At 39.3% G+C, this 24724-nt stretch overlaps 1 protein-coding gene across 2 annotated transcripts in view; it reads right to left on the reverse strand.

The window, feature by feature from the left end:
* The window catches only part of gpam (glycerol-3-phosphate acyltransferase, mitochondrial), a 58132-nt gene that overhangs the window by 7886 nt on the left and 25522 nt on the right, over positions 1 to 24724 (reverse strand). For both annotated transcript variants that reach the window (XM_088323170.1, XM_088323169.1), the window contains 10 exons: positions 23658 to 23813; positions 20913 to 21012; positions 20698 to 20834; positions 20533 to 20632; positions 12625 to 12837; positions 12439 to 12552; positions 9128 to 9213; positions 8783 to 8895; positions 5671 to 5741; positions 3379 to 3646 (listed from right to left, as the gene is read on the reverse strand). In XM_088323170.1, coding sequence (XP_088179296.1) covers positions 3379 to 3646; positions 5671 to 5741; positions 8783 to 8895; positions 9128 to 9213; positions 12439 to 12552; positions 12625 to 12837; positions 20533 to 20632; positions 20698 to 20834; positions 20913 to 21012; positions 23658 to 23813 — 1358 coding nt within the window. The remainder of the gene's footprint in view (positions 1 to 3378; positions 3647 to 5670; positions 5742 to 8782; positions 8896 to 9127; positions 9214 to 12438; positions 12553 to 12624; positions 12838 to 20532; positions 20633 to 20697; positions 20835 to 20912; positions 21013 to 23657; positions 23814 to 24724) is intronic.

Consider the following 24724-nt stretch of genomic DNA (forward strand, 5'->3'; position numbering starts at 1 on the left):
TGATTCCCCGTGATCTGAACCCTGTTTGTGATAAAAATCACTGTACAATCTGTGATTCTGTATTTTTCTTCGACACTATCCTGATTAATTTGAACAGTTTGGTACTGAGCTACAAAGAGAGCAAATCAGTTTGCTTTATTTTTTGCTTATGTCCTATTTTTCCTTGTAAAATGCGCATTTTTTTCCCTCTATTTATATCTGTTTATTTATATACCAGTTAACACACCAGAATAACCTCTATCGTTTTTGTGGATTTAAGAAGGCAAGCCGCTTTATGGGCCACCATGCGGAAATACAACATGGACGAGAAACCAGTTCAGACCAATGAATAGCTGTATGCCAATGCTATCAGTGCCATACTCATCAATGGTCATCACCATCAACGCCCAAGCTTTAACCTGTCACCAAATGTATATATCTAGGAGCCGTCATGTCAGAGGAGGGGTCAAAACCATAAATCATGGCCAGGATAGCTCAAACCACAGCCAGAATTAAATCCATCGGGAGGGACATGAACATAGCAGTGAAATCAAAGATCAGACTCCTGCAAGCACCGTTTACTTCCATCTTCCTATATGCTTGCAAGACATGGACTCTCACAGTAGAACTGGCAGTGAAAATCAGTGTGCTGAAAAATCAGAGGGCCCTTTGGACCATACCAAGAACTGTTGTCAACTAAGTGCAGACAAAAACTGCAGTGGGATGGTCACGTCACAAGATCATCAGGACTGGCCAAGATAACTCTCCAGGGCACAGTCCAAAGGGGCAAGAAGTGAGGAAGTCCGAAAAAGAACTGTGCCGACAACATGAGGGATTGGACTGGTGCCAACGTTGCCATGGCCCAAAACAGGCCAGGAATGGTTAACACGTGTTCAGAGTTGTGTAATAATTACACATTGGATTTAGGCCTGTTACTATTATTGTAGTTATTATTGGGTTGGGCCATGTTGTAAGGCATTGGACCAGTTTTCTGCCAAACCGACCTACCCAATAGCGATTTGTGCCTTTGAAAAAGGTGAGTACTTCAATTTTTATTTTTATTAACGGTAGTCCTATTTGACTCTTTCACTTCAAAAAAGTTTTCTGATGTAGATTGTGAGCCTGCTTTGTTTTTCCGTAGTAGCTTTCTAGAATGTTTTTGTAAACTATGGTAATCATAGAGTGTACGCTCGTTTTATATCAAGCAATAAAAGTTTTGTTTTCAGGAATTCTGAGTTTTAGTGTTGCTGGTTTTACTTTATTATCAAGAAAACAAAATTGCTACTGTCAAGTCAGCCCTAGGTAAGACATTACTGGAGGGTAATAGGTTTGGTGGAACACCAGTCCTTGGTATAGAAAAGGTATGTGACACTGATAAATAATAAAAAATGTCCCTTGAAAGGTCTATTCATTTAATCAAATTATTTCAATTTATTGCCAATCCCTATAGTTAGGTACAATAGTTTCACTAATTTTATTTTGATGCTTGTTAAACCCTGAAGCAATTTGCCAATTTCGTAGAGCCCAAATATAATCATATGTAGGGGACCACCTTGCTACAATTACATTTTCCAGCAACAGACTAAGCCAAACAAGCAGGAACCTAGAAATTTGTTCCACAAGACCATTCCTTTGCCTTTTTTCTAAAGTGCATACAAGAGCGCACTACACTAGTGCTCACGGACAAAGTCATTCTCTTCATTTACAGGAAGTGACCAGACTATCCAGCTGTATAATAAACTTAAACCCTCAAAGTGTTGATTCTTAATCAAAAGATTATTTGCCTATGTGTCATGATAAATTATGCTAGAGATTTATTTTGTTGCGTGTTGGAATGAAATGGGCCTATTAATCAATCAATCAATTGGAGACTTTATTCTGAAAAGCGTCAACAGGAAACTTCATTATGTAACAGGACATGCTTCCGGTGATAAAGTAAATCACCTGCTTTTAAAAGGGAAGGCGCAAACATTTGCTATTCCTCTCTCTTCCAGGACAGCGAGCCCATAGGGGCCCTGGCTGGCCAATGACCCCTTGACAAGGTTACACAGCAAGTCAGAGCAAAGGCAGCTACAGACCTGGACTGGCAAATGCCAACATCTTTTTCCCTCTCTCTTTTCTCTTTTTTTAATTGATTTAATTTTCTTGCCTAGTAAACAAATCTTAGTTTGTTAGATTCAAACTACGTTGCATCAGTAGCCTAGATGGTAAGGCGCCCGCTTTGAGACTGGGAGGTTCGGGTTCGCGCCCCGGCCGAGTCATTCCTAAGACTTAAAAAGTGGTCGGCGGCGCCCTCTCTTGGCTGCGGCTGCATCGGGTCAGATGCAATCGACATTTCGTTCTGTGTACATTGTTACACAGAATGACAATACAAGGAAATTATTATTATTATTATTATTATCTTTTGTGTGTCTATATTTTTCCTTTGGATTGGTCCAGGGGTGGCGAACAAGTTTGAAACAGAGCCGAAATTTTTAACTGTGAGAGTCAAAGAGCCACACCATGCACTGACCTGCCATGACAGACAGACACACACAAACACACACAATTAAAAACATATTATTTCCCATAACACATTGCTCTCCTTACAATACAACAAGTATTGTTCTTGTGTTGATTTCAAGGAAAGTGTCCACCCTCAATACGCACACAGAAAAACTAAACATGAAACAAAGCAAAGAGCCACAGTATATAGAAAATATGATGAGGCAAAGAGATACATTCTTGTATCGAATTGAATTGAATGTATCGACATTTCGTTCTATCATTTTAACTCCAAATCAATAAATCCAAAGAAATGTTCATCTCTGTGTTAGGGTTAAAGACGCTCCACTTCCTCCTTCTACCTCCCTGATGTCAGACGTCATTTACGCTTCTTGCCAATACCTTACAAGCTTTACAAATTTTCTTTCTGCTTTTTTGCCAATTTTTTCACTATTTGCAACTTGTAATCTGCAGAATATGATTGTTTTCTGTGGCAATTATTAAGTTTCACTTTCGTTCGCTGTACGTCGCAAAATGCGCAATTTGGAACTGTGCGTTCGCCAACATACGATCTGCCAAAATAAAGCTTTGTGTTTACTTTGGCAGCGAATTAAAGCTTCAGGTTTATTTCAGGCTTGCTTATCAAATCAAGTAAATCCGTCGGGTTTGGGCGGGTTCGGGTTTATATATCTGCGACACGGGTCTCAATTTTTTAGGCCCGATCTTACCTCTACCCACACATCACCCCTATAGCGGTGACGCCCACTTCACCCTTTAGCAGCCTCATGAGCTGCATCTGCCAGTCTACATCATACACAGCGCTCACCACCAGATAGGGCTCGCTGCACAATTTGAAGAAAATCTGTAATTTTACACACAACAATGTTTCAACAGGCCGCTCGAATTCAGCCTTACCGATGATGGCGTCTGCGATGAAGACGTGGAAGAGGCCGTTGCTGTAGAAGTTGAGTTCAAAGAGCGCCGGCACGGTGTGGCAAGGTGCGATGGTGAACTCGCCGTTGCGGTTAGCACTGCTGGTGACGGCGATGCAGTTCTCCAGCAGGTGCAGCGCCCGCATTACTACGTCCTCAGAGTTACCCGAGAAGCCCAGGTCGAAATCGCGGGACAGAACCTCTTCTTTCATGTTGAAGAAGTCCTCCACCAGCTTGGACAGTGCCACGCCCTGGACCCACCGTGTTTTATCACTGACAAACTCAAGACTGACATGCTTTAAAAAGATTGTGCCGGTAGCACTAGACTCCAAATAGTCCAGTGGGAAAATCAACATTCCTGATATCCATGTTTTCTGCATATTTAGCACTCACAAAGGTTTCAGAGCATCAAACCAATTTTTTATATTACACAGAAACAACCCGAGGAAATGCAAAAGGTTGATTCCATTTATTAAGACACAATGAAAATCAAAACCTTGGCCCTATATGAATAAGTAATTTTTACCTGAATCTAAAAGCGAGTTAGTCCACATTTGGCAGCGTTAACAAAAATCAAAGATTTCTGATTCTGAGTATTTCACAATGCTGTAAAAGAAATTTGGTCCAGTCTTATTTGCAAAAATGTTTCAAATCTGCCATATTGGAGGTTTTTCTTGTAGGAACTGCCAGTTTAAGGTCACACCACAGCATCTTAATTGGATTTAAATCCGGACTTTGACTTGGCTTCTCCAGAATCTTTAACTTTTTTTTTTAACCTTTTGGAGGTGAGGCCTCAGGAGCGTTGTGCCTCGCACGTCAAGTGTTAAACGTGATTACGAGACGAAACATGAACATGAATTCAAGGACGAGTCTGGAAAGGCAGAAACATTAAAACGCGTTGTGTCCAGGTACGGCAAACAAACACATACCCTGAAAATATTTATCAGTGCTAAAAACGCCACCACTGAAGCAAGCTATCACATTGCTCACTGCATGGCAAAGCACGGAAAACCATCCACTGATGGCGAATATATTAAAGGTGTGTGTGTGTGTCTTTCAAGTGCATTTCTGAAATAAGATTTTATTGATGAAAGGTATGGTAGCTGTCCATATCACTTGTTGTTTGATTGTAGTTCCTTGTTGATGAAGAATGGTTGAAGTCATAGATGTCTACACTCTTTTACACATGTTGCCCACATTCCTTTTTTTAGTTTGTTGATGAACAAGAATAGTGGAAAATCTCATCTCATTAGCTGCACCGCTTATCCTCAGTAGGGTCGCGGGGGTGCTGGAGCCCATCCCAGCAATCATCGGGCAGTGGACGATGAATTGGTCAATTAAACGATTTCAATGTATATCCATGTTGTATATTCAGACTGGTGTAAAATTACAGCTTTGTTGGATATAAAAAAAAAAATTGTTGTGCGAGTCATTGATCTTGGTGTGGCACACTGATTTTCAAGGACATTTGAAAGTGGCCCTCCACACCGAAAAGGTTGCTGACCCCTGATCTAGACTATGAAATAAATCCTGATTGTGTGTGTGTGTGTGTGTGTGTGTGTGTGTGTTTGCATGTAGCTTATACGCTCCGAAACGGCCGAACCAACTTTCGTGAAAATGTAATGTTGTATTATAGGCCTCTGGGAGTGTCTTTTGAAAGATTTCATGTCACGGCACCACCAACAAAAAACAACAAAAGCCATAAACCTCTGCATTTGTGTACAAGGACCTCCGGAGCTGCATGCGGTCATACAGCTCTACGGCATTCCCTAGTGGCTCCCTGGCGCTTTTTCAACAAACCACGGCCCCAACAACCTCACTGAAAGAAAATGCCCAGAAGGGCCAAGCCGTATGATTGTATTTAATAAAAAGAAACAGCTAAACAGGTAGTAATTTTCGTTTGGAGGTGTGGGCTTTCCAGTTCTCCTTACAAGTGCCAAATCAATTAATGGTTTCTCTTCTTATTTGGGGTACCTACTAGACTTTAAATTTATCAGCAATAAATACAATCTAAAAAACGTTGCCGGCCTGACAGAAAATTTTACTTTATAAGATGTTTATTTTTCATGATTTACTATATTATGTGAAGTTTTTAAGTGGAGTGTTTGCGTTTCAGTTCTGACAAGGGAATACACCTGACCTCTGCCATTATCGTGCAAGAAGGTATGCGTGAAATATTTTTCACCTTGCTTAGCGGAGGTCACCCAAGAAGCAGGGCAGTTGAGCGCTAGATTGACACTACAATTAAAAATTATGTAAAGATTGGCTGCCATACCTCTCTGTGCCGGTAGAGTAGCAAACAGGCCACTATGTGGGTGGACATGATGGCAGAAGACTTGTTCGCTGCTGCAGGAGGAAGATAAAAGGAATGATAAAAAAACAAAAACACGTTGCTGCTTATCTACCAACAGCAGATGAGTAAGCATTACACAAATAGGTTTAAAGAGATGGGCGGTGTGATTTAAATGGAATTATAAAAACTAATGTTTTTATAGAATTTGAACCTGGTCATCTAAATACAAATTAGATTGGTCATTTATTCCAAGAGAACAGAGACACAAAGGATGCTCAAGTGAACACGCAAGAAAAGTGCAAGGGTTACTACAAGTCATCGTGAGCATCGTTCCTAAAGGTGTGTCTTTTGCAAACAAAACGCCTCTACGAACCAACTCTTTTAATTGAACAACGGTAATGTATCTGTTTCTCACTCTTTGTCCTCTCTATCTCTCTGTACGTGCGTGCGTGTCTCCGTCTCTCTCCCTCATTAGTATTAAGCCCACTCTACCAACAATTTACACGAGCACATAATAACTGTACACTTAAATCTGAAAAGTTGTTTAGGAGGGCTTTTCAGTGAGCAGAGCCTAAAAAGCCAGTTCTCTAGCAAGAGCCGGAATTCCCATTGTCCCGCGAATCATTCCTTGAGGGAGCTGAAAAGCAGTTGAAGCAGCAAAACAGTCGTCGGCTCCTCTCAGGCTCCCCGCCTCACTTCTAAAGTTCCCTATTGGTCGAAAATAACATGCCACCCACCTGGGAAGGATTTGATTGGCTGCAGCCGTGGGGACAATAAGTGCAGCATAATGAAGCTGAATCGGCTGGCGGAAACTAGTTTATACTACTGGTGAGGGTGAAATAGGAATAAGGTGAAAGTGCCACAAAGACAAAAATTGAAGAATACAAAACCACATTGTTTTTTTCTAATTGTATTTTTTTGTTTTGCAAACTGTAATTAACTGTGTACACCAACATGCATGTCTGTTTTGTTTATAAACAAAAATAAAATAAATAAAAAAACAATACAAAAAGCTATCAAATAGGTCAATTTAGATATTTTCTCGATTTTATTAGATATAATTTTCTTTAAAGATTACATAAGTTGTGCTCATTTTCAGTACTTTACTTTTAATAGAAATAAAATGTCTAATAGACCCTTTTATAGCCTACGTAATACGTGACATCACATTCAAATCTGAAGGCAAAAGAATATGATTCAATTGTTTGTTTGTTTGTAAATGATTCAAATTGAATCTTTTCTTCCGGCGCCGTCACGAATGGCAGCCACTCCAGCAGCTCCCGTGTTATTTTCGATTGTTCTCGATTGTTCTCAGCTCAGGGATGCTGCTGGAAATGTGAATTTCCCTTCGGGGATGAACAAAGTATCTATCTATCTATCTATCTATCTATCTATCTAATCTGCGGTGTTTAAAACACTGTAGAAACTAACGCAGGAGAAACTTGATCAAAGAAGAGAGTTGTGGTTAAATGCATTAAAGTATACAGATTGGACTGAGGCACTCACCCAAATGCTTGAGTTTGCAGCGCAAACTTTATATGAGGTAAGAGAAACTCCCACAACTTTTAAGATGGACCTGCTTTTGTAACATAGGATCTAGACTATTTTATTATGATTGTTGCTATCGAGTCTATATGACTTATGATATCGGCAAAGTATTTTTGTCATTTTCTTACCTCCAACTAACTGTTAGCATGTAGCCTAAATGCCATCAAGTGATGCTACTCCTAGAAAAAAACAATAAATACATGAATAATTAAATTACTTGGATCGTGTGCCCAACAATTGTCTGCAATGTGTGCCCGTTTTTATTTTCGACCCACGCAGTGTTTACAAGGCTTCTATTGGCATTTAGGCTACCTGCTAATAGTTACTTGAAGCTAAGAAAATAACGAAATATTTAGCAGATATATTAAGTAATGTGGAGTCGATAGCAACAATCATAAATGTTTAATTTTAACCACAAGCGTCCGCTTGGATTCTGTAAAACTTTACGATAACTAACGTTTTTTTTCAGACATGACATGACCACAACTAGCAGCAAACACAGCTTTGTTTTTCTCTTTCTTCTGACCAACGCAAGTATTGTTTTGCCTCGAGGCTAAGCCTCACCCACACAATGTTTACAAACAAATCAAAGTTTCTTTAAGGCAGACGGCACATTATTTTCCTCTATTTCTTGACTTTTTTCGTATTTTAGACAATGAATTGCTCAAGATAAAATAAAGATGGTAGTAATACTCCACATTAGAAAATATTGTGAGGCCTTGCCTCTTGCTTCTGGACTCCCTTTATTCCTAAGCATAGGAATACCGGGCAGGGGGGGTTGTTCAACTCACCTATTTGTTACACCGGGCCATTTTGATTGTATTTTCATAAATATGGAACCAAAACTAATATCGCCGACAACCCGCAATGGCGACATGTAAGAGGTTTACAACACCCTCATAGTTATTTTACACTTATTCAATAAAATCCCCAGAGATAAAACAATTTTTTTTTGTGTTATACAAAATCATGCATGGACTTGCTCCCTCATATCTTTCAAATTTAATTTCCTCCTATGTTCTGGTCCGGAGCCTTCGCTCTGAAAACGCTGGTCTACTAGTGATCCCAAGAGCCAAGAAGAGATCTGCAAGTTCGAGAGCGTTGTCCATTCGGGCCCCGGTGTTGTGGAATGCTCTTCCCCCCCGAGATCCGATCTGCAACCTCAGTGGAAATGCTTAAATCTAAGCTTAAAACACACTACTACTCTATAGCATGTGAATAAGCTATATCCTATGTTGATAATGTGTGTATTATTTGCCCTCATATAGGTTTTTGATGAGGGCATGGTGTCATAATAGTCTGTAGTTTGCAATAGTCTTTGATCTGTGCAGCCCTTTGAGACTCTTTGTGATTAAGGGCGTCACAAATAAACATGACTTGACTTGACTTGACTTGAGCTTGACCTGTACACATTTTAGTTATTCAGTGTTCATAGGTATGATTTTCAGGGAATCTATTATAAGGACATTGAATGTTTTTAGGTCAGACGTAAACTGACCCCACCCCATACTCTGGACATCCCTGGAAGGAGACAAAGCCAACTTACTGAAAAGAACGTGCTTGGCCAGGTTGTTAATGAGCTGCCGTCGGCCCAGATCTTCGGGTAACTCTCCGTTCTGCTGACCCTCCTCCTGGCGCTCGAACAGCTGAATGTCGGGTCTGAAAGAAAATCCCCCCAAAATTCAATGGCTGAATATATTTATGGAAAACAAGGGTCCAGTACAAATAAATGAGCAGCTTGTGAATTGTGAACTCAAGTGACCCTAAGGCATTGTAAACACAAGTGTCGTGACCAAATGTCAGCTAATGGTACCTGCAGTGGCAAAGTGGAAAAAGTGCAGCAAAGGGCCACCGCTTTGGTGGTTTGATTTTAAAGTTTCATTGCACTTACTGAGAATCGATGATGGTGGGCGTCAATGTGTGCTCCAAAGACAGCTGGGGGGCGATGTGTCGATTCCTTTGGCTGTCCAGGTATTCCTACATTTAAAGGAATTGCATTTAGCGTAAATTCCGGACAACAGAGCGCACTTGATTAAAAGCTGCATGCTCATATTTAAGAACGAAGCTCAATTTTGTCTTTAACGAGCCCCACTGAATTTAAAGCCACAGGTTTAAACAGAAATAAAAGTGACCTCATTCACGTCCATTTCTTACACTTTAAGCCCGGCGCACACCTAGTGCCAACAGCTTGGGGAATTGGGCGTTGGCGCCTTTGGCTGCAGAGAGCCAATCGTGCCGTGTCCCTCGCACACCAAATGTGTCATATTTTGTTCGGCTCCAAGTTCTTTACATCGTGTGTCGTATAATGTGACCGTTCATTATCGTTATTACAAAGATGAGCACCTATGTAACCACTTAAGGTTCCAACTGTAGAGAAGCAAATACGTGTCCGTACGATATCACCAGCCACTGAGATATGTCATGCCACAAATCATCCAAAAAGCCTATACTCTTGGTATTCAAGATATGTTGACCATTTTAAAATGTACTCCTCACATAAACAACACCAACAGTCTGAAACAAGATACGAATAAACTATAAAGCCAGAATAACTCACAAATAACATCCCCTGGTAGTCAGCTAATGAGATAACTATCTGCAAACATGGACTTGTTACATCAGGGACCGTGCACTGAATCCAAACGTGTAAAATATTTACTCTAGAAACCAGGAAAATACTAACAGAACAAAAAAATAATCCGCCTAAAAGCAGAATTGGGCATTACTTGTTGCAATCTGTCCGTTTCTCAGAATAATTCCTGTTTACAAATAAACAGACTTGTTAAATGATTTCTATTATGGCCGTTAGCCTCTTGACATTTTTGTTAACCATCCATCCATCCATTATCTGCACTGCTTAACCTCAGTAGGGTCGCGGGGGTGCCGGAGCCCATCCCAGCTATCTTAGGGCAGTGGGCAAGGGATACCCTGAACTGGTTGCCAGCCAGTCGCAGGGCACACAGAGACAGACAATTCACTCGCTCATTCACACCTAGGAACAATTTGGATGGGCCAATTAACCTGACATGCATGTTTTTAGAATGTGGGAGGAAACTGGAGTGCCCGGAGGAAACCCACGCAAGCACGGGCAGAACATGTTGTTAACTCCACACAGGAGGCTCGATCTCATGACCTCAGAACTGTGCCGCACACGCGCTAACTACGGTGCCGCCATCTTGCCCCCTAAGGGAGCCTGTACAGATAAAACAGACAATGCCCAATAAGCTCCAAATATCGTTAAAGCCACAGGTTTAAACAGACATAAAAATGACCTTATTCACGTCCATTTCTTACACTTTAAGCCCGGCGCACACCTAGTGCCAACAGCTTGGGGAATTGGGCGATGGCGCCTTTGGCTGCAGAATGCCAATCGTGCGGTGTCCCCCGCACACCAAACGTGTCATATTTTGTTCGGCTTCAAGTTCTTTACATCGTGTGTCGTATAATGTGACCGTTCATTATCGTGATTTCAAAGATGAGCACCTATGTAACCACTTAGGGTTCTGTACAGATAAAACAGACAATGCCCAATAAGCTCCAAATATCTTTAGCCAGTACTGATCGATCCAAAGGATGATTGACACATTGGTTAGCCAATGAAATTCTGAAATGAAGGTTACTCAGATGTACAGAGTATTCAAATAAGACCCCAAAATAAACATGCGTAACACTCTTTGTAATTCATTTTCACCCACCATTATGTGCACAATAGTGATAGAAAGAAAAGTCATATTGGGATCAAGAGATAGCAGGTTCGATTCCCGGCTCCTCCGTCTTATATGTCGAAGTGTCCTTAGGCAAGACGCTGAATCCCTAATGCCCCCAATAAGCAGGTAGGTACCTTGCATGGATGACTCCCTACTGGTATGTGAGTGTGTGTGTGAATGGTAAGAGTGAAGCACATTGTCAAGCGCTTTGGGAGGACTTCATTGACTTGAAAAGTGCTATATAAATGCAGACCATTTACCATTTACAAGTCTTCCAAAGTGTCTAAAAAAATGTCCAAAGTAAAATACACAGTTGCAGACATGTAAAACTGGTAGTCTCCAATGAGCCACTTTTGGAATGTAAAATACAAAGTTTAGTTTTTCAGATTGTTATCAAATTTGGCAAGCTACCAGGTAAGCCTTTAAGCTATTGTCTCATCTGTTTTTCAGCTAAGATGCTAATGCTACTCTTATCTGCAGGCATATGGTTGAATATTATTAATGATAGGAATATTTTTTTGCAATTAAATGCCTGCAGATGAGTGTAGCATGATCGTCTTAGCTGGAATACAGGTAAGCCAATAGCTTGAAGCCTTGCCTGGCACCTTGTCAAATTCGATCACAATCTCAAAAAAGTAAACATTGTATTTTTCACATTTTTCTAAGAAAAGGTTTAAGAGTTTCCAAAAGTGGCCATTTGGAGGCGACCTGTTTTCTATACCTAAACGTTTACAAATTTGTATTTTACTTTGTACAATTTTTTAGCCATTGTGAAAGATTTGTAAATGTTTGACCTGTCTTTCCAAAGACCAATCAATGATTCTGCACACTTGCGTGTCATAATGGTGCATAAATATGAATCACGGATTGCCTTGCGCAGTTATTTTGGGCTCTGATTTACTTTGGAAAATAATTGAGAAGTACTGGTTTAAAGGTAGAGTGCGTAGTTTGAGGTGTTCCTAAAAAAAATTAAATTAAATATTTTGTTCATTAAGTGTGTGTTAACCATGCCTAATTGCATTTAAAAAAACCTTTATATTTTTTTTTCACCACGCCTATCACACTTTTATCTTTATTTTAACTTTATTCATCTGTGTTCCGTCCACAGAGTGCAATAGGCTGGACGAACGGAGGAAGGGGTAGGAAGGGAGGAGAATGAGTTCACGCTCTGGTGGTTTTATTTAATTGGAGAATAAAAATCGTAAACGTAAGAAAAGGAATGTTTCAAATACAGTCCAAATGTCAACCCAAACTCCCAAAGAGATGAAAAAAGAAGAGCTTATTCGAGTTTAAGAGAGACACGTATCCACATGTGGCACACAAGGAGCTTGACGAAGGCTGCAATGATGATTTCAGCCAGAAAATGCGTGACGAATAATCGGAATTTATAGACACCTTTAAGCCTAAGGCTCTGTACTCCGGAATTTACGACAATCCGTGATGAATTTTGCACATAGCCACCAGAGATGCCCTTTCACAATAAGAGTCTCCTCACCTTTAAAGAAAAAGGCTGATTGAAGTCTACGCGGACGCAGCCATAATTTTTCCTCAGCATCCTGAAGACGCCGCACGCAATGCCCCACAAGCTCTCATTCTTCTTGGGCTTACCCTGTTTTCAAGGAAACACTTCAGACACTTGGTCTACTGCCACGAGGCAGGTAACACTCGCAGGCAGGCTCACCAGCTGCTCACTATTGTAGTTTCCCTCGATGATGCGGTCGTAGGAGATGCCAACAGGCACCACCAAAACGTCGCAAACCGAGCCTGTAGATAGCGCATCCACCACAATGGACAACATGCCAGCACGTGCCGTGGACGGTTTGCCACTGCGGGATCGTGTTCCTTCTAGGTAGACCTCCAGGAACTGCTGCTGACGCAAAAGCTCTTCTGTGTACTAGAAAGACCAGCACATTATATGAGTGTGAGTAAATTCCGTTAATGTTGAAATATCGCAAAGCTGGAAAATTGTCAGTTAATGTAACCTCTGCAGACACAGAAATATAAGAGATGTAAATCTTTATAGGCTTTAACCCCTTAACGTTCTTGTAAAATTCGCCTAAAATCCCAACCGAAGATGTACCTAAAGTAAATAGAATTCTATTTTTAAACAGTTTGGAGAATATGGATTGTTTTAGTTTGTTTTGAAAGGTAACACTCTGAAGTTTTGTCACAAACAGAAATAATCACTTCAGGTGTTACTAACATTGAATAAGTTGGAATACACAGAAATGTTTTGTTTCACTGATTTGTTCCTGTTTTTGCAATCACATGACTGCAGAAGAGTGCAGCATGGGCCATAGCATCCAGGTCTAATTTGATTACAATCTTAAAAACTAAACATTGTATTTTACAGACTTTTCTAAGGGTATGTCGAGGATTTTCCAAAAGTGGCCATTTTGAGACGACCAGTTTACAGCTCTAAAACCTATGCAACAGTGTATTTCACATTGGAAAATTTGTCGACCTTGTGGAAGAATTGTAAATGTTTGACCTCTCTCTACGGAAGTCAATCACTGGTTGTGCACAGTTGCGAGTGATAATCGCCCGTGTAAATTCTGAGTTGCGGAATGCACATTTATTTTCGGCTCTTATTTGAATACACATCAAAACTATGCAAAATGTTATGTTGGGGATTTTATTGGCTAACCAATGTGCCAATCCACTTTTAAATCGGTCACTACTGTCTGATGATAATTTGAGCCAAAGTCATGCATGTCGTTTTTTTTTTATATAATGGGCTAACACAGGGTAAGAACCATGTAAAAAAAGCTTGCAATGAGTCGAGATCGGTGTCAATAGAAAGGTCGGAGGCTAATAGCCATACTGGAAATGATCAAGAGTTTACTTTTAAAATGGAATTATGGGGCGAAATAAATGTATATCAATAAGGATTGTCAAACAATGCTTTAGGTATTAAAAGAGATATTAGAGTAGTCATTCAATTGAAATAGAAATTATAAAAGGGTTATTAAACAAAGATTACCAAATTTAAGAGTTTCTCATCCAAACACCTAAAACCAAGTAAGTGTTCTTTTACTATAATTCATATTACCTGTTGTCCATAGTCTTGTCCATTCTTGATTAAATTGCAGGCTATTATTCAGGCGTCTCCTCTTTTAATCTCACCATTTATAAAACTTAGAACGACTCCAATAACCTTTCCTCACGATGTACGAGAGAAAATCCAAGTTACAAGACTTTCAGACACTACCACTAGAGGACTGAGTGAAAATCGAGATACAAGACTTGTTTCCAGGAAAAATCTTGCCCAACATACGAGAGACGATCCAATTCTAAGTTAGCACGTGTGTTCCCCTTCTATAAAGACCTGATCCTTCACACTTTTGTTGTGTTTTGTTTGCCTAATTTACATATTAACATCCCACTTTGCTATACAGTGAACGCAGGCTACGAGAAATTCGTTATGAGAATTTCAAGGTGCTATCACAAGAGAATGCCGAATGCAATTAGAGATACAGAGAAAAAAATCTGGACCGACATAAAGAAGAAATCCAAGTGACGATAATTTCAATTTGAGGGGCAAAAAACTATATATGTTGTGATTTGTTATAATTCATGCATGTATTACTTCTCGGCTTGATTACTGTAACAGTGTTCATTTTACCTCTGAAAAATGATGGGTCCCGGGGACTCGCATGCTCAAAAATCTATGGGTCCAAAAAGAGATCTATCGGTCCGCAAAATTTAGTGTTATCGAGGTTGAAATTGTAAATCGGTGACAAATATATATTAAAAATCTATATATTCATTCAGTTTTAATAATCAGTTTATTGGTAATACAAATCAGTTATCACGTCAAGATTTTTCAGTTCACAAAAATAATGTACATTATACAAAATAATATTGCTGAAATAATTATATTAATCCATATTTTCATTCAGTTTTAATCATTAGTTAATTGGTAATACAAAGCAGTTATCACTTCAGATCTTTCAGTTCAAATATTTTTCGTGGTTTGCTGTCCCGCCACCGTTGTAATGCCTTCTCAAGGTCGAATCCATTATCATGCTCCTCATAGCGTAACCAGGAATATAATTTAGTCCATTTTGGCAGAAAAGTCTTTTTGCTAGGAGTATTCTTTTGTTTATTTTCTTTCGTTGAATCGTTCGCTTGAACACACGTGTTTTCCTTGCCTCCGCGATCTTTCAAAGAATTTCCATACCTGTCAACCTCCATGTCTCCATGCCCTTACAAAATGTTGTATTTTTCCTTACAAAATGATCTTACACCATATTTTCTTCAAACGTGTTTATTTATGTAGTTTAACATGTTATATTGTACATGTGTTTCGTTATATCATATATATTGTTAATTTAACATTTTGTTGTGAGATACTGAGTTGCTCGACATGAATGAGGTTTATCATAAAAAAGGTTCAAAAATTAAGTAGCTTGGACGTTCACCGTAGAAGGAAAAATACATGCAAATATAATTAAGTAGAATAATACATTTTTTTATTCAAATTATTAATTCATTTTCTGCATCAAATTATTGTTGGTAATAAAGGGATAACCACAAACCTGTCTTTTATACTTCCTTTTTTTCTTAACTTTTTTATACAACATAATTCGTAATATCAATCATCAAAGCAAGTGAGCCGTTTGAGAGCCGGCTCTCTTTAATGAGCCAAAAAAGCCGGTTCTCTAAAAAAAAAAGACGGAGTTCCTTTCACTACACACCTCAAACCCATTTGACTTGATTGATTTGTCATTTCGTGATCGTCGGTGTATTAAAAGTATAACGTTTTTCCATACGGATTCTCTTGTACGTCGTACACGTTTTAAAATGCATAATAAACGTACCTTGAACGGCAAAAACATACAGGTTGACAGGTATGAAAATATGAGTTTTTTTGTGCCGGAATTATTGCCGTTGTTATCACTTTCTGCATTATGTTTCGACTTATTACTGACACTGAAAAATTACCAATTTTGTGTTGATTTTCACCTTCCCTCGACAACAACCACCACAACAATGAAGTGATCTCGAAGCTCAGAGATCGGCGTGCAGACGAAAACTCGAACTACAAGACCAAAACAACAATGGCGGATCTGCCTGGCGAAAAGTTTGGAGTGAGGTAAATCTTTATTAAAAAAAAGTAGTCGGGTAATAATGACAATTTTGTGTCAAAAAAGTTGCAACCCAGGGACGCATGTTGATTTGAGGCTATGCGTCCCCAGCAAAAATGATGCGTCTGGGACGCAGGGACGCGGGCAATCGAGAACACTGCTGTAATGAATCGTTTTCTGGTCTCCCAATGTTAAACATCAAATGTTTGTAGCTGGTTTCAAATGTTGTACACTTTTGACTAAGACACGAAAAATTTACCATATCACTCCAATTTTAACTAACTTGCACTGGCTCCCAGTCCATTTAAGATGTGACTCTAAAATCCTGTTACTAACATACAAATGTTTCCCCACTTATCTCTTTAAATTGATATCCTCCTGTGTCCCTGCTCAGAGCCTGCGCTAGGAAAATGCTGGTCTACTAGTGACTCCTACAGCCAAGAAGAAATCTGCAGGCTCGAGAGCATTCTCCACTTGGGCATGTGGAATACTATGCTCTCTGAGATAAGATACGATCCGTGGAAGTGTTCAAATCTAGATTAAGGACACACTTCCATTCTATAGCTTAAAATTGATACCGACCTCATACTTTTTTCCCCACTGTCCTTTCTGGCTGCCTGTTGGGGGCAAAATGGGGGGAGAAGTTGGAATCGTGATGAGTCAGCAGACCAGTAGCTGGACCTGAAGCATGTCATCATCTACATTGACCAGCCGGCTGAGATGGGAAGCTGCGTCATCACTATCAATGACTTACTGAAATTTTTTTATACATTGGTTATATTTTCCTTTGATTGATGTTGACTAGGTTTTGTGTATTGTTACCCAATGTAACATGCATTGCAGCCTGGTCATCCTGGAAGGGGAATTATCTCTTATGCTGCCCCTCCTCAAGAGTTCTTATATTCCTCATGCTAAGGTTTTGTAGTCTTTCCTTGCCAGCATGTCTGTTACAGATCAGGGAATGGTGCAATTGTAGCTTGTGCAGTCCTTTTGTGATTAAGGATCATACAAATAAATGTGACTTATGTTCCTATTTTTTGTTTTCATTTTTAATTGGTACAACACTTTCTAAAAATGACATATTTAAAAATATTGTGAAATAAAACATATAAAGAACATTTTAGTTAAAAAAGTGTGTTATTTGATAATGTTTATTTTCCCAATTTTCTTGCTAGGCAATTTTTTGCAAAAAACTGACAGAACATCCCACAAGCCAAAATTTGGACAGAGCAGTGTTGTACAAGTATATCCTTTCACAGTTGTCTAAGGACATTTGAGGGGGAGGAGAGGTGACGGTTGAGTTTTCCTGAAATAGGCCTAAATAACATTTACTTTGAAACGTCAGGACCATTGGCAGGTATGCAGAGAGTGCCACGTTTTGTCATATTGCTGAGTAAATACTATCTAAGTTTATTTTTGGAGCATTAGATGAGATGCAAGGCTCAATTTTCAAGGGCAAGCCACCTGAGTTAGCTATCATTGAGTTTGCCATTATTACCCAGACACACCCACATTGACATACAACTATTTTTAGCACTTATCTTATTAGCGGAACGTGCAATTATTTGTCCAGGTCAATTTGAGACATTTTTGTGATTAAGGGCTATATAAATAAATTTGACTTGACTTGACTTGAATGTACAGTGCAGTGGATCACAGCACAACTAATTTTCACATTGTGCAAAAGGAGATATTTCTGCAGTCTGTACGAGGCCCTAGTAATGGACTGAAATCACTTCTTAAAGTATATTTTCTAGAGATGACACGCTTAGGTTTGCGGATGGCACGACAGTGGTGGGTCTCAACAACAGCAATGAAACAACCTACAGGAAAGCACACAACGAGCATGGCCCACACGTGATGGTGCTGCAGTGGAGAGGGAGAGCAGTACCAAGATCCTGGGTGTGCATTTCAGCGGGAACCTGGAGTCATAACATAAAATCCCTGGCCAAAAAAGCCAACTGTTTCGCCACACTTTTAGAAGTAAACAAACTTGTGAGATACATTTTTAATATGGCCGTTAGCCTTTGACCTTTCGATTGACACCACCCTTGACCTATAGCTAGCTTTATTTCACGGTCCTTAGCCTTCAATAGCCTATCGAGCGCCTGTTTTAGAAAAACATGCAAATTTGACCTTGGACCAAATAAAGCCTAATGCTTCATGCATCGTCACAGCTGTTTTCCAGCTAAGATGCCTATGCTTCATTCTTTTGCAGGCTAAAAAAAAAATTCAGGCGATAGTCCAAACATTCTTTTTTGTGTGTTCTTACTTAGATTAATCAATCTTAGTGGCATTTACAGTAATTATTTGTTTGGCACAAAACTACAGTGTGTTACTCATCAAAAGAGCTAAGACGAAATGCTATGACAAAGCTAAGCAACCAGAGCAGGCCTGTCGACTTCACTTTTGAGCAAACTTGATTTATTTTTCTTCATTTAATGCGTGGTCTATCAGGTCAAACTGCTGGGAAACATGGTAACAATTTTAAGAGTCTATGAAAATTCAGGAACTATTCAATCCTTGAAAAATTCAAGCATTTTCGATGAATTCAAGCACCCGTTCAAACTGTTTATATATATACATTCATGTATTTTTGCCAATTATTTCAATCAATGTTAGTTTTTATCGTGTGACTCAATATGAGCCATACTAGTCTACAAACCAGGGCAGCAAACTACAAAATTATGTCATATGTATATAATAGGGAGAAAAAGTACTACCTATTAAAATGTGTTGATTTGGTGTTCCAAACATTCAAATGGCTGGCTACATTTTCTTTATTTTTTATTAAATTAAATTAAGAAATGCTTTGAGTAAACTTTATTCTATTTTGAGTTTTTCAATCTGCATAATGTTTTGCCAAGCCTTTCACAACTTCTGTTTTCAGTACCCGAAGCAGCAAGATGGAAAAAATGTTAGCTCCTTCTAGCTGAGGCTAATATTATATCAAACAAATGTAAATAACTTTCGAGTATTTAAGAAATGCACGTTTATATGATAGCTCATGTACGGAGACTCTGGTAAAAACAGGGGTTGGAGAATACGCGCTACAAGAACAGCCGAATCATTGACACACACTGCTCACTTGATATGGAGTTTCTAGCAGTATCGTGCAGACACTTCTATCTACCGGGAAAGCCAACTGTGGTCATTGTGCTTGCTGTTTACGTTCCACCGCTAACGTTTCACCGGATGCTAACGTTTCACCGGATGCTAACGTTTCACCGGATGCTAACGTTTCACCGGATGCTAACGTTAGCATAGCGCTAAATCTCCTGCCCGCTGCTATTAATAAACAGCAGCTCGCACACCCCAACGGCCCACGAGATAATAGTTTGAGGCCCCCGCCTTCATAGGAGAGTTTAAAGGGACAGTGTGTATCATTAGTCGCCTCCTAGTGGTAAAAAAATGCATTCATTCAACCAGGACCAACCAAGTATTTGGGTATATTCAACCTTATTTTCTGGGTTGTTTGACACAGAACACCACAATTGTTTGGATTGTTCTTAACCAGGTGTCTCAAATGAATGGCCTGGGAGCATATTGCAAACCACAAGATGATAATTTAATGAAAGTTTAAATGGACATTGTGTATTATTAGGTAACTACTAGCGGTATCAAACAATAATTTATTTAAACTTGACCAACCTAGTACTTGGGTCATATTTGACCCAATCTTCTGGGTTGTTAGACACAAAATAACCCAATCGTTTGGATTGTTCTAAACAAGGTATCTATAACTGGTGAGGAAAGCGGGCTCTCTTGTGGGCACAGAGCTGGACAGCCTGACAACTGTAGCTAAGAGACAGGCACTGAAAAAGCTGCAGTCAATCGTGGACAATTATCACATCCAATACACAGCATTATCTCCAAACGGAAGAGCAGCTTCAGCGAAAGACTGCTGTCAGTCTTGTTCAACAAACAGACTGAGGAGATCATTTCTTCCTCATGCCATGAGGCTCTTTAACTCCACCTGGGGAGTGAGAGCCCACATTAAACCCCACCCCCACATTTGCATATAACCCTATCTTTATTACAGTGTGTATTTTATGTAGCAATATTTAAATACTCTATGTCAACACGTTATATTGGTTATTTCTGTATTCTATTTCTTTTATTTTATTATTATTTTATTTTCAACACAAAGATACTGCTGGAAGTGTGAATTTCCCTACGGGGATGAATAAAGTACCTATCTATCTATCTAAAACTTGTGGCTCAGGGGATGATTAAGCCAGTGTGTATAATTTATTTCTTATTATTTCATTATGGTTTTTTATCTTGAGATTTTATCTTGTATAGTAAAAAATATAAATTTTAGAACAGTGGAAACTTTATCAGCACCTTTCATGTGGAAAACATGATTTGGCCCACTCTCAACCAGACTCCAGCTCCAGTAATTTGAACTTGAGACCCCAGATTTAAATCAACTCGAAGTGCATGCAATGTGTGTAAAAACCTGTCAAATTGAGAAATGTAACAAACCCAAGCCTCACAGCGTATAAAAGCGATCTGTACAAAATGTCTCTCTTGCCGTCCACGGACTCCTCCATTTTGCGCCGTATAAAGAATCCTCCGAGTTTACGGATTAGAGTGCTGTAAAGATAAAAAAACCGAAAACAGTCTCATTTGCCTTTCAGCAAAGGTGATGTGATACTAACCTAAGTATCGGGATACTGAGGTTATTGCCAGCGGCAATATGCGGTGCTTTGATGTTATGACAAAAAAGGATGAGGGTGATTAGAAGATAGTCGATGTGGGACTTGTGGATGGGCAAGAAGACCATGGGAGCATTATGCTAGGAAGGAAACAAGGAAAATACTAAACAAAATATAACAGATTAAATTTTTAAAGGTTTTTGGGTGAGCTTGCTGACCTCAGCTGCTGCTTTCTTGACCATTTCAAGCTGCCCTTTGTGGATTTGAATGCTCCAGAAAAAGCCGTTAAAGAGCCTCAGGAGAACCCAGCCAGTTAACCTGGATCCGACAGAGAAAACATTCTGTGACATTTGTGTAAATTAGTGAAATTAAAAATAATCTAAGTCTTCAACCAACTATTTTTTTTCATAATATATAAATCTGTTGATTATTTTTTTTTTATTAATTTGATTTCTCAAAGACATTTTAAATTTCTTCCCCTTAATTTAAATATTGACGTTTTGGACAGATACAAAAATAGTGCACAAAACAATAGATTATTCTATAATAATAAACAAAATGTAATAATCTTTGTCAATTAACTTGACAATACACAAAAATACATACAAATACTGTATATGCTATAGACCAGCAAATATGGAAGATACTCTTTTTCTACAACCTTTTCAAAGATCATATTATATTTGGACTTATTATACAAAAAAGAGCAATACATTTCATTTTATGTGTAGCAATGTTTTTTTTTTCATCCACGAAAAAAAATACCAAAAATGTACAATCACTTTTCAAAATTTGTCATCAAAGTTTGGTTGAATCTTTTAATATGATAAGAGTATTTTGAGGAGTTGCTGAATGTGGAGGATGGGAGACAAGTGCGAGTCGAGGCAATCAGTTGTATGGGGAGAATGCCCGTGTTGCGAGATTTCAATGTAAAGCCTGTGGAAACATGGGAGGTGCAAGATGCAGTGAAAGAAATGAAAGGGGGGGGAGGCGTCTGGGTTGGATGGTTGTACTGCTGAATGCTTGAAGAAAGGTGGCACTGCTATGATTGACTGGTTAGTACGCTTGTTGATTGTATGCTTTTTAAGTGGTGTGATTCCTGTTATTGTTGTTGTTATTGTTGTTGTTGTTGATTCACTTAAGGCGCCTAAGGTAATCCTTAGTAGCGCTAGACTCGCTTGTGGGAGGCTCCGTAGTTCTCCGAAGGAGAGGGGGCTGCGACTGTCCTGTGCCGCAAGGCCTGACGAGGTGTGACCCAAGCAAACCAAGCATACGAAGCCTCTGAAGTCCTTAGTACGTTCGGACAGGCCGATGCATGATTTACGGAAGCCCCGTGGGCAGGTAGTACAGGTGATTGGGGTGTGGTCGCAGCGAATGATTCGAAAGCACCACTGGCATTTGGACTGGGGGCCAGGGTTGCTCTCGATGTCGCCCACTCTAAGAAGAACAGAGAGAGTAGAAGAGAGAGAAAGAGAGGGACAGATAGAACGAGAGAAAGACGAGAGTAAAACGCAAAAAGAGGAAAAGAGAGTGAGAGGTGGGGAGAGAGTAGGAAAGAGAGGGATAGAGAAAATGAGCAACAAGACTGTAAAGGGGGAAGAGAGAAAAGGAGAGACAAAGAAGGAGAGAGGACTAAGAAAGAGAGAGAGAGCGAGTCTGAGTGGATTGAGTTGGATTCGTAAGGCTCCCCCGGGAGAGAGCCCTTCCTGTTATTGTTGTAGTGCATGTGTGGTGCCATTGTATAAGGGTAAAGGTGATAAGTATGAATGTATCAATTCGAGAGGTTTCAGTTTGTTGTCTGTAAGCTGTATGGAAAAGTCTTGATTAAGAGAGTGAGAGGAAGAACAGATGAGGTAGTGATGGAGGAGCAGAGTGATTTCAGGAAAGGAAGAGGATGTGTGGATCAGGTGTTTGCAGTATGACAGGTGTGTGAGAAATATTTTGGAAAAGGTAAGGATGTTTTGTTTGGCTTTCATGGACTTGGAAAAGGCGTATGAGGTGTATGTGTGATGTCACCATGGCTGTGTAATGTATACATAGATGGTGTGGTGAGAGAGGTGTATGCAAGAGTATTTGGCAGAGGTGTAGCGATGAAGGATAGCAGTGGAATGGTGTGGCAGGTTAGTCAGTTGTTTGCAGATGACACGGCGCTTGTGCTTAATTCTGAGAAAACATTGAGAATGTTGGTAATGGAGTTTGGAAAAGTAAAAGTAAATTAAAACACATGGCTAAAAACTTGTCAGTGTTCGCTCTTCAGCTTACTCTACTTGCTACCATTGATTCATTGATCTTCAATTCTCTCGTGGCTGCTTGGTTTCCGAGTTATTTTGCATAGCATAGAATTCAACACATGGCGGACAAAAACACTGAAAGCATTCGATGGAGGGAAAGTGAGGTTCTGGATTAATTAATATTTGTGTGGACTATTCTGTTCTGCCTCCGTTAGCACAATACCTTTCAAATTGCTAGATACACTAAGGCGTTAGTATCCATGAGTACTTCCTCAAACAATAGACGCATTGCGTGTGACGTCACGTGTCTTCTTCTGCGCAAGCAGGACACTTGTCGCATTCACAGAGGCGACGCGTACAAGTCACAGGAGATCACATTTAGTTGGAAATGTAAATGATCTCACAAAAACATCGGATTTCACCCCCAAAAAATTGTAAGTCTTAGGTATGACTCGAACATGTGACCTGCCAGTCTCAGGGCGTGCACCCAACCCAAGGGCCAACGAGCTGGGCCGCCGCTTTACATAACACACAGGGCACACCACAGGATAGGGCGCGCGGCACAATCTGAAGAAAATCAGAGCCTTTTTTATGCGCCTTATGGTTGTGAAAATACGGTAGGTTAGATTACCCCGTTACAGAAAAAAATAATTTTTTATAATGACGTAATTTTCAACACTTTCATAGTTACTAAATGAAGGCAAGTTAAAATGAGGAGGGGATTTCACTTACCGTATGAAAGCGGGCGAAACGCTTGCCACCATCTGCTGGAGGAAGAGTCGCGCTTTCTGTTTGACTTTCCGTAGGGACTTGCTGCCATCACAGATGGGCTTACTATTAACCACGGAGTCCAAATCAGAGGCCACACTCAAGATGGCGCTCTCAACACTGTAACAGAATTGCATTTTAAAATGATTTATATTTTGGAGAACTAAACTATTAAATGTTGAGAAGATATTTGGGCTTCAGAAGCTCATTCTCATTCATCAAATGGATATATATACTCTTCATTGCATTATTACGATTATTATAACTTTGGACAGTTTTCTAAGCAACATGTTGTAATTTTTACTTTTTGGGCCTATTCACTCTGCTAGCCCTTTATCTCTTTTCTTTTCAATGTCTCTATATTAGATGTTTTACCCTGGAGTGTTATGCCTAATTTTGTAGGATACAATAGAGACTTGCTGAAAAAGTCATTTTTTGGCAGGGATGATAAATTGATGTTTGAGGTTATGATTTATTATTATTTTTTTAATCACTAGGAATATCATGTTTTCTGGACTTTATGGCACACCCAACAAAAAAAGTTGCTAGAAAATTGAAAGTGTGTCTCATAACAGTGTGGGTTTTATTTTTCTACTTTAAAAATAGAATTACAAAATTGGAGATGCAAAAGCACACAAGTTCTGCAAATTCCAAGAACGGCATGAAAATCTGTTCTTTGCAGAAGTGATAAACTCTTCATTTTTAAAGTATTTATTTTGTGTTTATCTTGTTATTCCTGAAGAGCCATGTCTAAATTTTGTTGCAAACATTGTTCAATTTGTTGTTATCAATGACAATTACCCCTTATTGACCAACAATCATATAGGGCGCTTGAAATTTTTTGTTATTTTGGCCATGAAAGAGTAAGAATTCATGTTATGAGTGATTACTTTTGGTCTTAATTTTCCGAAAGAACCAAACTTTCAATATCTAGCATTACCTATTATAACTACCATAAGACAATGTAATAACAGTTTAAAATGGGAAAATAAAAAAACAAGAAACTGACTTGGATTTTTCAGGATTATAAT

This window comes from Urocampus carinirostris, chromosome 19 (assembly GCF_059441175.1).
Source record: "Urocampus carinirostris isolate Australia breed hairy pipefish chromosome 19, RoL_Ucar_1.0, whole genome shotgun sequence".
Taxonomy (NCBI): domain Eukaryota; kingdom Metazoa; phylum Chordata; class Actinopteri; order Syngnathiformes; family Syngnathidae; genus Urocampus; species Urocampus carinirostris.